Below are 15,577 nucleotides of genomic sequence, written 5' to 3'. Positions count from 1 at the left end.
AAAAATAAATAAGGGCGAATATACGAGGGATATCCCAGTGTGGAATAAGATTAAAAAGATTGCGTGTTTTGTGAAAGTTGCAAAAGTATAAAATGGAACAAACGAATATCACAGATTTAGACGATAAGCAAATTTGTAGCTTTTTTTTTTACAAGTAATTTATTGCATTATCAGCAACAAACATCGTTTGTTACAAGCGACACAACAGTTTATCAAATGCGCCACATAGCTTTACACACAGATCATGATGGAAAATATTTCTTTAAAGTTCTAAGAGCTTATACGCCACGCAAGAATATCGGAAATATGCGATGCACGTAGCAGTAAAGAATTTATGTAGATGCACGCGACGCATTTTCTCTTTTTTCCCCTTCTTTCTTTCTGTCTTCTCTTTTCCCATGAGCGTACGTTTGCCTATGTGTGCCGTAGCTTATATTATTTGTGTACAGCATATCTCATAAAGGATCTGTCAGAAGTCACGTGATTCTTATATTGTAACAATTTTACAAGCTGGATAAACGTTGCATCTGCAAAAGAGATATTTATACAAAAGAGAATTTGACAAACCCTGATATTATTCAGTCGGTGATAACATTGTCTTTTCTCTTCTCTTTCAAGATACATTTTGATATATTGATATCCACTGGACCTTTTCTGTCTTTCTCTTTTAAGTGTACACAGTACAATTAATTTCACATTTGTTTGTTCAATGATACGTGGATTTACACGCGATATGGCTTGCATAGTCTATGCTTTCGTGTAATCTACAAGAACCACTTTCTAACGGGTCTATGTAACTATGTAAACAGCGCGTGATCTATGTGGATAATGTTCGTAATGGCTATGCTTTCCCTTCGTCTCTCATGATTTCCTAAGCAAAGAAGGATAATGTAAAATCTGTGTTTGGAGAAAAAGAAAAGGAAAAAAAAGAAAGATAATTATAAGTTTTTACAAATTTTTTTATCAGAAAAGTTTCTTCAATTATTTCAAAAAGTATTACAATTAATGCTGCTGATATGAATGTGGATTTACTACATTCACGCAATTTTCATATATGTCACACGCACTGTTAAAACGCAAAGCACCCTAGTATAATGTAATGAAACAAAATATATAAAATTAACAAATTTCTCTCCGGCAGACATTAACATTAGTTTCATATTTCTAGCCATTCACGAAATGAGCGCGGAGGATAAAATTCGCCGCCGACGTTTTGCCGTGATGCATATTTGCATAATTTAAGGAGCGTTGCTTAGGTACTTAAGCAGGTGTAACGCGAGTATCTTTTGTAACGCGATACTTCCACTAGTGAATTTGCCTTACCGTCATGTATATAGGACGCGCTCCGTTCTCGCCATTAACGCTACACAATTACGGTGGCTGACAATGACAGACTTCTAGGCAACTCTCAAATCGGCTTTTTCTATCAATTTAATGAGAAACCATTATTAGTCTATTTTTTAACGTTAAATATTTTGTAAATGTCGCGTCTTTCAAAAAAGTTTAAGCCTATTTACGATATCACTTTACTAACAATATTTCTATACAATTTCTAATATTATAATACGCTAATATTAAACTTTTCCATCGAGGAAAGTACAAAGATATAAAGAGAGACATAGTATAAAATGCCGAAAATTTTCAATCGCCCACAATTGAGTACTAGATACTCGGGCTCCGTATTTTCTGTCAAGGGAAAGTCCACTTCTCGAATCGATCGAAAGAGTCAAAAGGCAAAAGGGAGTGCGGCGAACCCAAGACACTCTGCGGAGAGAAGAAGCCATGCGAGTGGAAACGCGATCGGCCGAGAGAAACCGTCGACCGAATTCGTCGCGAGGCACTTTTATTGCGCTTTTTATTGCGCGTTCGATCGAGCTTTCGCAGATAGCACTTTGGTTCCTTAAATCCTTCGTACGAGAGAACGTCTCGCAGGTATTTTTCTCGACGAGAGTCTCTTCTCGTCCTTCTCTCGACTCTTCCTTTCCCTCCCTTTCGATTAGCATCTCGGAGAGGTAAGAATTTCAGTCGATCGTCCGTATCGGCGCGTTACGATCTCGTTAGCAGGAGAGAGGAGACCTCGCTTAAAAAAGCGAACGTATTACGAGCATCAAAACGTCCGGAACAGAGTGAGCGTCTTCTCTTTCTCGAACAATTTTTTTCATAAGAGTATAAATAAGCCGGATAATCAGTCGTCGGTCGTTTCGGGTATTAAAGAGACCGTCTGTGTGTACAGAAGCCTGTAATGCCATCCCGACCAACCCAAAAGCGGCTTTTTTTACCAGGAATGTCGATTACGACATTCCTGCCATTGGGTCGACGGTGTACTACGTAAGCCACAATTCGATATAATCGCAGTTAATGTTACGTTCGCGTTTATATATTTCAACTTTGTTATAATCCGGCTGGCGCGACCTCTCCCTTCGCCTCTCCCGCACTTTTCGACCGTGCCTCATTACCAAAAACTATACGAGGGGATACCACCAGGTTGCGTGCAGTAACGATGGCAGGCTCCATAAAACCGCGTCGGGTAATTAAATTTTGACCATGTATGTGCCTTATCTGGACAACGGTTATGCCTTTTAAAATCGGCCCTCTTCTCACTCGAATACTGCAAGATGGAAACCTGATTTGCGAAAAATTACGCCACACTTCCGTCCAGATAAATTAGGGATCGATTCATATGGATGAAAACACGCGAGAGCTTTGGTCATTTCTTTAAATATAAAAGTACATTTATCCGTACATTTAATTAAACATTTATATTTATGTAACTAAATTTTGCTACACGATTTTTTTCCAGGCTTGTCTTTTTTTTTTTTTATATATATATATACTTTAAGTATCTAGAATAAAATATTTTTTTGTTTTGACAGATGAAATATATTATTATTAAAATGTACAGATTTTTCTAGTCACAGATCTCTAAATTCTGTATCGTAAAATAAATCACGCAGTGATATGAATTCATTTAAAGAGAGAAAAGAGATTGTTTTAGATGAAATAACGACAGAATATATAATTTTCCGAGAAAATTCTTGAAATGACACATGGGTTATTATCTCTCAGCATATTTTCAATGAAAAGTAGTGGAAAAGACTGCAGTAGTATATCAATAACACTCGACAGCAATAGCTCTCGGAAATAGCGTATAATATTTTCAGACGAATCATGTATCATTAATTTGAAGTTGATTTAACGATCGGTTTCGTTCAGATGGAATAATTTCTGTAATTCCCTATAGACTTTTCATTGTCTTCTCCACTCATGCATTTTAAGCGTTCTATATTCTTTGCAACATATTAATAAGTCAATGAGAAAAGAAAAAGTTTATTAATTAATAGCGAAGCGATTAAAATTAGTCAAAGTTAGAAACGAAAGACTAAAGAGAAATACATAATTTTTGATAAAATTATTAATAAACAATATTGTTAATATTTTTTCTAATTTGCATTATATAAAAAAAAAAAAAAAAAAAAAAGAACAAAGACAAATCTTAAATATTGTAAGAAAAATAAAACTATACCAAACTAAACAGAACTGAAACATATATAATAAATATTTTTAAAAAATATTAGTAAATAAAAAAATGTAAATAAAATAAATTTTTTTGCAAAAATGATACGTAATAATTATCAATAATTTTTTTTTATTTCTATAATTTGAACAATAACGGCATTATTATCGATGACCTTTAAATGGCAAAGCAAAAAGAGAAAAGTACAGATAATTGTATCATAGATAATGTATGGTTATGTATTCTTACTATACGATTAAAATTATTAATCGAATTTATAGGATAAAATAATAATGTTTGTTGCACGATCGTTCTTTATTTAAATTGCTTTTTTTTATAAACGTGAAAATTGCAGCTTTAGGAGTCTCCTCAAGAAAGATATCCAGTTATACAAGTAAAACATGTAATTCATAATATTCAGTGTAAAAAGAAGTATAATGTGATTTATACAAAATTCATATTTTAATGTTTAATGGTATTTTAATTTGAAAAAAGAAGGTTTCGATGATATATTATATATAGTCTATTACAATTAAATCTAGAACAAAATTTAGAGAAAATCTAAAACAAAAGATAAAATATTTCTACACAATTTAATAAAATATTTCGATCCTGTTAGAATGGATAAATTTCATAGTATACATGTGGACGCGACTAACGCAAAGTTTTAAAATTGTCACGTGCCAGCTATGCCATCGCCATCGACAAAACCTTTTCCGCCAGTATTATAATACAAGCCATGAGACTACCGTAAATATAGACTGCCCCGTATGACTAATTACTTTAATAAATATTTTCTGTGCGCACTAATTTGCATTGAGATGAGTTTAATTAGAGGATATTTTTCAGTCACGTGCACCATAGTACCGTTTATTTGCGCGAAACATGTTCTTTGTACAAAGAGTGGGGTAAATGTTAAATTAAGGTGAACAATGATACTTGTAATGTCAAGGTATCAATAGATTTTTAATTAATAAAAAGTTAATTAAAATCTTTTATAAAAATAGATTTATGGCAAAATAAATTTTTGAACATTAAACGATAGAAAAATTATGTTTTTCAACTAGATTCAAATAGATATTATGGTATATATTTGGAAAAAAAATTTAATCTTGAGACTTTATCGTTAAAGAAAATTATTATTGCTGAAATTAATACAGAAAAAAAAAACAATCTTAGAAAACGCAATTTTTTAATTTTCGAAATAGATTTTTAAAAAATGCTTGAAGAGGAATTTATTTACATTCTTTAGTTAATTGTAAGAAATAGATTGAGATTTTTTTTTCATCATTTTTAATATCTTACAACGTTACTTTAATTTCACGAGGATTAATTAATCGATTGTGATAAAACGCACATTGTCGACTCTAACTTTTTAAAGGTAGGAAATAGTGAGACAACGTGTTTAATAATTAAGGGAATTGGGAAAGGTTTCACCTGCGGGCCACTTCATCGTCGAGTCCCCGGGGTTCTCCTCACCTTCTCTTCAGGTAATGTTCCCCATGAGACACTAGCATAAAGGCAGATAGTCCCGCCTTAGTGCTTTTAATAATTAATACGAGCGCACGGGTTTGTGGGCTACTTATCAAATACGCTGGAACTCGACCCAGTTATATAGTTCACATTTTATCTTAGGTCAGCTTGAATTTATGATTGTCACACTGTTTAGATTAAACAGTTTATCTGCTGAATAAACAAAATCTCAAGTAAATCAAAAATCTACATAAAGTAGAATATATATAAAATATATATAATATAAAAAAATATATATATTTATGTAATAGAATGTCGGTATGTTCCCTCTAAACTCTTAAACCTTTGCCCGATTTGGATCAAATTTTGCATATTTACTCTCTAGAACCTGTGGAAAATATAGGTTACCATATAAAAGAGCATCTTATCCCCTTTTCCCGATTTGCTCCAGAATGGGCACTCCAAAACATTTGTAAATTCATTCACCACGAATTAATTTTAATGTTATTGTCCAATTTTTACATTTCCATAAATGTCATGAAATATAAGAAGCCCGGACAATCTGGAATAATGTAAGCTAATTTATCATATTTACAGATTTAACATGCGTTCTAGTATTATTTATTTATTATATTAAATTCAATTGTTTTGTTTATATTTATTCTTTTTTATCTAAAAAAACGTCTAACAATATGTAATTTTGTTCATGTCCTTTGCAATATTTATTTTTGATTATAAAACAAAGAAGTTAAAACATTTGTCTTTCTAAATTTTAATTCTTTAGCAAATACATATACATATACGTATATATATGTAGGCACTCTTATGTAACGATGTAAAATTTATTTGCATATCAAAAGATGTGCATCAAAATCTCCTCAGTTCTTCCAAGCTTTCAATACACATATCTCTTATCTCGAGCTTATTATTCAGTATCATAAGGAAAACTTGCCAAGCTTGTCGGAGAAAAAAGAAAAGAAAGAAAAGATTGCGACTTTCTTTTCCTTCACATGTAAGATTTTATCGAATAGATTATTGTTTCCTTCTTACTAGAGGAAGAAATAAAAGAGCTAGTAAAGGCTAATTATATGTTATTCGAATTCCAGTATTCAGTGGTTATATCCACAAGAATCATGCACTTTAGAACTAAGAAAGAACTAATCTCCAAACGCGATAGAAAATATCGCCAGCCTCTAATCAAGTTGAATCGCATTGTTAAACAAAGAGAGAATATAAAAAAAAATATACAAAACGATAATAGAGAAGGAAAGAATGATTAAGTTTGAAAAATTGAACTTTTCACGACTTGACAACCATCGAGTTGTGTCCATATCTTCTTCCGATATCCGAGAAATTAGTATGGGAGTAACGAAGTATAGCGTCCGAGAAACAACTTTGTCCTCCTTGTCAACTCAAGTGGGAAAGGAAGTAACCTACAGTACTTGGCGGAAATTGGAAAAGTTGACGCCTGTAGGTTTCAAGCGCCGTTCGGATCGACTTTGCAATGTGTTAATGCCTCTCGGAGGACGCGCTGATAATGGAGGATAATTTCACGTGAAAGTGAACGCAACGAGGCAATTTTCAACCGTCGCATCCATCGCGCGGGGGGGGGGGGGGGGGCAATGAGCGGTTGAATTCCTCGCGTGACTTGGCGACGATGTAACGCCGCGTGACACACGCGAATTACACACGCGTGCGCGATACGCAATCACGCAATCGCTGATTATCGAGCGAAAAGTGTGCGACAGTTACTCGGACAAGATAATTGAATCGCGAGACATACATGTGTCAACCTTTTCACGAGTAAGTTATAAAATGATTACTATATGTGCAAGGTGTTTAATCTGGAGGTTTTAATCTAGTTTGATCTGCAAATATTGTATATATGTATATAGATATATCTATGTGTGTGAAATGTTGATAACGGAAGAAAATATTTGAGAAAGTTGATGGTGAAAGCGATATCTCTCGTGCAATTTTATATTCTCTTGGAAAGTTTATTCTTTTGTGATACATTTTTTTTCAATCACTGCATAATTATGTAATCAATTATTCATAACACGTAACAGAAGCGAAAAGTGACTCTGTAAATTTATAAAACTTAAACTATAGTTTTAGCAATTGTGTGAAAAGAGAAAAAGTAAAATAATGTTATATAAACAAATATTTGTTAAACTTATGGTATTATACGTAGAATACGAAAAGAGATACTCTTCTTATAATATCTCCTTGTTTGGCTATGCTCCACAGGAGTAGTTGATAATGGATTCGACTCAGAAACCGCTGGGAATTGAAAACAGATCGAACACGATCACATTTCACTTAACGCTGTCGATATCCTCGTAACGACGGGATTACATCGCGAACTTCCGATTTTTTCATCAGTTTTACGTTATCCCTGTCATCAAATCTTCAATAAACACAGTAGAGTAAAAATTGAGAGAAGATATTACAAAATGATAAAATTATATTTATACATATATATACGATATTTAAAAACATTATAACAATATACACATATTTTTCAAGGATATTTAAATAAACTAAGAAATGTAATCCTTTTATAAATGGAAATTTGTATTTATCGGGTTTTAATTTTTTTCAATTTACCAAAAACGTTTTAACACAATCAAATATCGTACGAGTAATATCAATTACTGATGCTCGCTATGAATTTTGTTGTTACTATGAATAATAGCCATAGCAAAGATATTTTGAAATCGTTTAGCCAAAATTCATTTGCATCGAACAAATATTTCTCTCTCGAACGTTTTTATTCTCTATCCGCGAAATCGTGACGTTGTACGAATTGGAAAATATTTTTATAGATACAATTGTGATACGATTTCTTAAAATCGTCTCTTACAATATTGACAAAAACATTTTAAAAACATGTGTGTGGGAAATGTCGTAAATAATTTATTTCTTGGATGTTGCAATTAAACCATTACAAGTTGCTGCAATTCAAAACAATTTTAAACTAGAATCGAACTGAAATAATTAGCTTTCTATAAATTACTACTAAAAATCAATCAGATTTTAAAGAATCATAGTATTAGTACTATGTAAATGAAATATGCATTGACATGGAGCAACTTTGACACGTGTTTGGAAAACAGAATTTCAAGCGAATGCAATATGGCAGAAATTTGTAAATTACAAGAACAGTCATGCGCAACAATCACAGATGTAAACATTGTTTCTTCACGGGTCTTGATGTCCCATTGGGTCGTTCTACCTTACCCACCCCTTTGTCAATTTACTGACTGTAGTTAGTCACGAATAGCTAGGCAGCTTTACCTAGATATTATAACATAGGAAAGCACGAAAGAGGAAGAGAGAGAGAGAGAGAGAACGAACGTGACCCCTTAACATACCTGTCTTGACAATCGTATAATTAATTAAACTAAGCCAAGGAGACATGAAGTTATATTTCGACTTAGTATGTTAACTAACAACTTATATCAATATATCTTATGCATACATTTTTCTTCTTATGTAATTATTTCTATCATTCTTAAGACTTAGGAAGAATAAAATACAATATTTAAACTCACAATCAGATGGACAATATAACTTTTGTTATCTTTTCATTAAAAAAATAATTTATTTTATGAATAAAGTTTTCTTTAATATTTCATAATTGTTTATAATACTTTTTTATATTAAAAAGAGAAATTATTAATACAGGAGAACCATCAAAATTTCTCGATATTTCTTCTAAACAAGACGCAAAAATTCTGTATATCTCTTGATACTTAATATTGCAAGTATATCGCAAATCAAACTCAATCATTTGTATTCGCGTACAATAATAGTAGGAGTTCAATAGAGCGATGACAAAAATTACCTGCTTGGTCGCATAAACACATTTGACCCTTAACAAAGACTATTATTAGCTGCATTGATTTTGGCTTAATCAATTCCCATCGAGCAAATCGCCCGCGGAGTTTGTGTATTGGCGCACCCCCGCGAGCGTGATCACGCAATTCGATGGATCGAGGACAAACGAGAGGGGGAGGAAAGGACACAGATGCGCAAATCAACCAACGAATCAATGAACGCCGCATGTTTGCTAAATTAAACCCGCTAGCCGCCAAATCACAGCTGATGATAAGTCGTGGTACGTTTGGGAATGGAAGCCCAGGGTTAAAATACAGAATATATATAGTTACCCAAGCAAGAGCAACGAGTAATTAGATCGTGACCAGAATTGGAAGCACGTGTCTTTTGAATTATGGATCTTTTTTATCAATAATCTAATATTTTATTAGTACAAAGTTATATGTGTAAAGAGAAAATCTTGGCACTTGTCATGTATTATTAAAAAGAAACAATGAACAAATGTTTTAATCTTTCAGATCAGCTTTACATTTAATTTGCGATAGATTTCTATTTACATACAAATGTAATACAGAACACATTTGAATAAATAAAAATACACACATACACACACACACACACATATATATATATATATATATAAAACATTTTATATATATATATATATGTATATATATCCTTCGAAAGATATCATTAGCTCAACATACATATTAATTCAGCTTATATATAAAGAAAGATACATATAAGAAATATTTACTTACATACGGCACCTAAAGTTATAAAAAGAATTTTGAAATTTTGTCGGAAATTATAAGATGGCCTAAAACAGGTTTTATTCATAAAGTATCTACGATAAACAAGGTAGAACTGCTTTCAATAAGCTTTACACACGAGTTTGATAACTTTAACCACGTCATTGGTTAAAGCTTTCTGTGCTGATGGATGTTCGATCCAATGCTTAATTCACAGATAGACTATTATCCTGGCGTGTGGATCTTGCAAACGTGTATCAGTTATAATACCCCTTTATCCCTAACGATTTCAACGAGTCTATGTCACGAAGCTTGTAATTATGGAAGCGGCCGGATGGTAGATATCGATATGAGATTTATGAACTTACATATATATATATATATATAATGTACGATTATATACATATTAAAATGTTACACAATTATCGTCGTTCCTTCTTTACAAATTTTTTCGATGGCTTGATTATATCATTAATTGAGAAAACAATGATGTAGGCTATACGGCGTCAAAAGTTTGTCAAAAATTAATTAATTTTAAATTATAATTAAAAATAGAAAAACAGTTTACTAAAAAAGATAAATTATCATCACAGCAAAAATTAATAAGAAATGGATCATATTTAGTTTCCATGATAAAAAAAAGTATTTTATTTATTCATAATTTGACGTTTATAAAACAATAGTAAATTTGGAAAATGTCTAAAACAAGCGAATACTTATTGCGAACAGTGTTTATTAATTCATAATTTCACGGTATAACACGTGTTTAGTTTGGTTTAACGATTTGTCTTAGATGTCAAAAGTTTCATTTTTGCTCGATAGAATCTTGATAGTGACAGTATTTGAAAATCAGGTTACACGTAAGGGGCAGCATGCAACGAATATTTTAAGTTACGTCAGGTCCTAAAATATTCGTTGAAAAAGAGACAAATCGCTTCTCAGTCAGCTATATATGTATTCACCTATCTGTTTTTATCAGTCGGGAAAGAATACGCATTCCTCTTACGATGTTGAAAGCGTACATTTACATTTTGTCATACTTGATTCCGTGACATGATGTACTTTTTGCTATCTACAAAGTGTCACGAAATGTTTCTGATAACCTATGTATCACATTATCGACCATAGTTAGAGTCATATTAATCTCGTCACAAGAGAGATTATATTATCGTTACACATTTAGAGTAACGCTTGATCGTATATATGAACTATGATTTTTTTATCACGAAGCTTTGTCTATAAAATGTCACCAGACATTCTCACTGTTCATAAAGCAGTAGCGGAATTGATCATTGAGTGACATTCGAAAGATATTGTTAGCTAGTTTAACTTATATGCCATATATATGCAAAAGCTTTGTCATAATTGATTCATTTTTTTTTTTATTTTTATCAACTTTTGCGTGACTTTTTTGTATTGTTTAATTAAATAGAGAGAATATAGGAAGTCTAGCAAATCGAAAAAAAATAGGATACTTTCTAATATCGTGTAAAATTTTTATTTAAACAGAGAGCCAAATATTTTTTATTAAAAAATATATTTTTTAAGTAATAAAATTAAGAAAAAACTTTAATTGCAGTTTTTATCTTGATTTTATTATTAAAAAAAAATATATTTTTTAACAAAAAAAAAAGAACATACTCCTTATCTATTTAAGTAAATAAAACTTTTATACAGTATTAGAAGATAAAATCATATAATTCATTACAATGATAAAATCATCATGATATAGATTAAACCTCTATACAGGTGCAGCGATTCGATCACTACGCGTATCGCGCAAGCACATATCCGTCCAATTTTATTTGGATTCGTTTCGAAATAGTTTACATTATTGAGGATATTTTTTTTCTCTGGACATATCGCACATCGCGCAACTATCTACGATCACTACTACGTCAGCCGGATGATCGAAAATCGAGTTTCACGCGGTTCAGAACGGAACTATGAGAGATGTCCCCGTTATTAAGTTTCGTTCGCGAAACGAGATATCTCGTATGATAGCCAAGAAGAAATCGATGGTCAGTCCCCTACCTTCTATCATGACTCATCCACGTGTTCCGTCTTACCTGACCAATCAATTTCCTGGCTGTACACATATCGCGTATAAGGTCGTGACGATCGTTTTGTAAGACTTCCTTCGTTGTCTAAGGTATCTCCGAAATATATATCCCGCGACGTAGGATCGTTTTACGATCAATTACTGTCAGCGAATTATCAGTCGGGGGCAGCCGTGCGGGGTAGCCGATATTGGACTTAATTAACTTAATATCGATAAATAGTAGTATTTATGAATAACTCAATTATATACATACGATCCCCCGCACGAACTTGCTCGTTTACATATTTCTGCAGGCTAATAATATTAATAACGAATAATTTAATGATGCGTAACGGATATTGTGCATTTGCGAACGATGTGAATTTTATTTTTATTCATTTACGATTAATTGATTAATTGCATGGTGAAAGCATAATCGAAATCAAGAAACCAAACAACGACAGTTATGCAGTATAATATAACTGTTAGAAACACTTGAGCCTACATTTTCTTTTTTTTCTCGCACTTCTTTTCAATTCTTCAATTTTCGTACAAACAAAAAATATAAATAAAAAATTCTTGGTTTTTTATTATATAATTTATTCTTATAATTTCTCATCTTCTCTTCTCATCCTTTTCCCTTATATCTTTAGATTAAGAACTATAATTATTTTCTCTACTTCTCGCTTCCTTGAATTGATGAGGGACATTTTTTTCACAGGCACTCGACGTAAAGATTTTCGAAGAGTAACGCATGACTACAGCGAGCACCTTCGCATCCTAATTAAAGAAATGGATACAGTAATTACAAGGCCACGCCGACGACTAGGGATACGGGCCAATACGGCGCGTTAAATGCTCCCCCGGGGATCCACGTTCCGGCCGAGGCTCTCGCGGATCTGGGATGGCATCTGGGAGCAGAACCGACAACAACAACAACGATATCAACGGATCAAATTCAGTTAACAAGCTCGTGTTGTCGCCGTTATTGGTTGCGCAAGTAGATAGATTTTAAATCGAGTCAACCGCGCGGCAACAACGAAGTTAGCGCGACAAAATAATCCGCTGGGGCTATTAGATCGCATATCCCGACCGTGTATATAATGAAAGCACGTGGAACAGGACGGTAGTGGACCGAAGGTGGTGGATGTTGCGAAGAAGAAATTGAATCCTATCTTACACGTCGCCTAATCGTCTGACACATCGCAGAATCATCAAGAGAGTTATCTCTATTTGACTTGACGTGAGGCCTCAAAGATGTAAAAATACAAGTAATTACAGAGGAGACGCTCTTGACCCCATCCCTACCAGTGTTCAATTTATTCGTATATATTCATTAATATCAACGATATTTATCCAGAGAAGAAGAGACGAGAGATAAGTCGCGAAAAAGCACTGCCAGGCTATAAGATATATAAATAACAATACAACGCGACACATCGACATCGGAGGGATACGCAACGGATGTGGCGGTCAAAGGGAACGACACGGTGAAAGAAGATCGAGAGAGAGTCGGCGATTTCAGGAATGTGACGCGACAGGATTCTCCTCGAGAGGAAATTAGTATCCTTGAATAGAAGGACTATAGAGAACGAGAGAGAAAGAGAAGGAAATCGGCAGAGACATTTTAACAAGTGTCCTTACGATTCTCATCGTCGTCGTCGTCGTCGTCGTCGTCCTCGTCAAAAAACGGCGAGGCTGACCCTGTGTTATGGAATGAATCGATGCCCAGACAGGGTGTCTAAGTGTTCACAATCATCTCCTCCGGCACCGTTCGGTCGAACGTTATGACCCCGATGATGCGACTGCTCCTCCTGTTTGTCCTAATAGCCGTACAGTCCTGCTCGACTGTCTGCTCGGCGAGCAGTGATGGCGGACCTAACAGTCCGATCTTCAATTTAGATCACACCGCTCTGGAGAAGAACCTAGCGGCAATCTTCAACAAGGTAGCGCACAGCTCTGCGACCACGAAACGCAGCGTGCCGGCGTATGACGCCCAGGTATCGGCCAGTACAACGTTGTCGACGGTACCGTCGCCGTTGACCACCAGCACGACCACCAGCACTACTACTGTTGGCCTATCGATACCCGCCGTCAAGTACCCGGCGGTGCCACGGGCCACAGCTTCGCCCATCCTTCGAGATCTTCCATCATACGCGCCGCCCTCCAGAGCACTCTTTACGCCGCCCCTGCCGCCCGAGTACCTGCATCCATTCGCCGATAAACCCACGCTTCGCGGCACTAACTCGGACGTGTACACTGGTAACAGGAGGCCGATACCGCCACCCAGCCTGACGCCGGCACACGAGCGGATACCTATCCGACCGCCGGATCTACCTCAGAGCCCCTCCTCCCAAGTACCGGAAAGACATCATTCCCACTCAAGAAACAAGCCGGTGAATGTGCCCGACGGCAGAGGAGAACAAAGGCCCGCCGAGTCCGGCGAAACCGATCGACGGAATAGCACCAATGACCCCTCATACGTGACCCTTCATTATCCCAGCATTTCGAGGATCTTGTCCGGTAGCAATGGAAGGAAGCAGGATATCCCTGATATATTATTGAAACCGTTAGCTACGAAAAGCCCGTTGCCAAACATACCGCCTGCTCCAACAACCGAGAAGACTACGTCAGCACCGAGCACGATCACATCCAGCAGCACCGCAGATCCTTCAAGAATCGCCGTCACCCAGCCGACCATCTTCAATTTACCAAACACTGGCCGGCAGGACGACGATGGTTATCATCACGGACTAAGAAACGAACACGAAGATGGTATCGAGATAGTAGACACGGAGAGGCTGCCGTATCCGCAGGCGCAGCCGCCGGCACCGACGTCGAAGCAACCAACTAATACCGACGACGACGAGCGTCTGGTGCCGCACGTCGATACGCATTCGGTTGAGTCCACGTGGCGAATCGCCTGGTCGCTGCATGTGTATATCGCGGCGATTATGTTCACGCTGATGGCTCTATACTCGATCTACAAAATTGTGCGCTTCAACGAAGCGACGAATCTGCTCACTCAGTCATACTTCCTGGCTGTTCATCTGTTATTAACTACCATTTGCACTCTGAGGTGTTTCCACCTCTTCTATGACGCTTATAATCTCGGACACTCGCTGCCGGAGCCATTGTCCAGGGTGCTAATGTATCTGCCGGCGCCGCTCTTATCTACGGCCTTCGCTACTTTGGTGCTATATCTCGCTCGATGTTCGGAAGCGCCCTCGCTCAACAACAGTATCCTTTCACCCACCACACTCGTACTCTCGTCCATAGTGCACATTGTACTGTGCGTGTCTCTTCATGTGTCCACGCACGCGCTCGGCTATCAGGACGAGGCGCGAATTCTGCCGCTCATCTGTCAGTGTATCTATATCGTTGTCTGTGTTACGCTGGGCCTATGCTACATGTACGTATATCGCGTCGTGCGCTCGCAGATCCACGTGGCCAGCAACAAGGCAGCCGGCGTGAATCATATGATGGGTTCCGATCCTATCACAGTGGCGCTCAGCACTGCCATTACCACCACCATCGCCACTGCTCTGCTGTTTATTCTCATGGGTTTCGTGCAGCTCTATGGCATATTCGGTGTCCAGGAACGTCCGCAGCCGTATCCGTGGCTCTGGTGGGGTTGGCAGTTTTCAGTCAGAGTGCTGGAGCTATGCGTCTGCGGTCTTCTGGCCTGGGTCGCTAGTCTATCTCAGTATCCCATGCGCGAAAAACAAATACAGCAACATTCAGTGCACTCGGGTTTCGCGCTGTTTCCTTGCGGCAGTTCCACTTCCACGGAGAACATGGACGATGTGCTCTATCCCGCCATATGTAGTACCAACCAAGCGATTCAGAATTATACCATGAGAACGGGCAAACAGGTTTACGATGACAGTTTTCCTCTGAACACTCTGCCCGAGCATTTGAACATATCAGGTATGGGAAAAATTGTATAATATC

The 15,577-nt window shown here is 36.2% G+C and overlaps 1 protein-coding gene across 1 annotated transcript in view; it reads left to right on the top strand.

Moving 5' to 3' along the window:
* LOC140673478 (uncharacterized) overlaps positions 1–15,577 on the top strand; it is a 124,007-nt gene that overhangs the window by 107,155 nt on the left and 1,275 nt on the right. The window contains exon 4 of the mRNA XM_072906466.1: positions 12,345–15,553. Within this exon, the coding sequence (XP_072762567.1) occupies positions 13,411–15,553 (2,143 nt within the window). The 5' untranslated portion in view covers positions 12,345–13,410. The remainder of the gene's footprint in view (positions 1–12,344; positions 15,554–15,577) is intronic.

The sequence above is a fragment of the Anoplolepis gracilipes genome, chromosome 1 (genome assembly GCF_047496725.1).
Source record: "Anoplolepis gracilipes chromosome 1, ASM4749672v1, whole genome shotgun sequence".
NCBI classification, from domain to species: Eukaryota; Metazoa; Arthropoda; class Insecta; order Hymenoptera; family Formicidae; genus Anoplolepis; species Anoplolepis gracilipes.
This window is presented reverse-complemented; position numbering and strand designations above follow the sequence as displayed.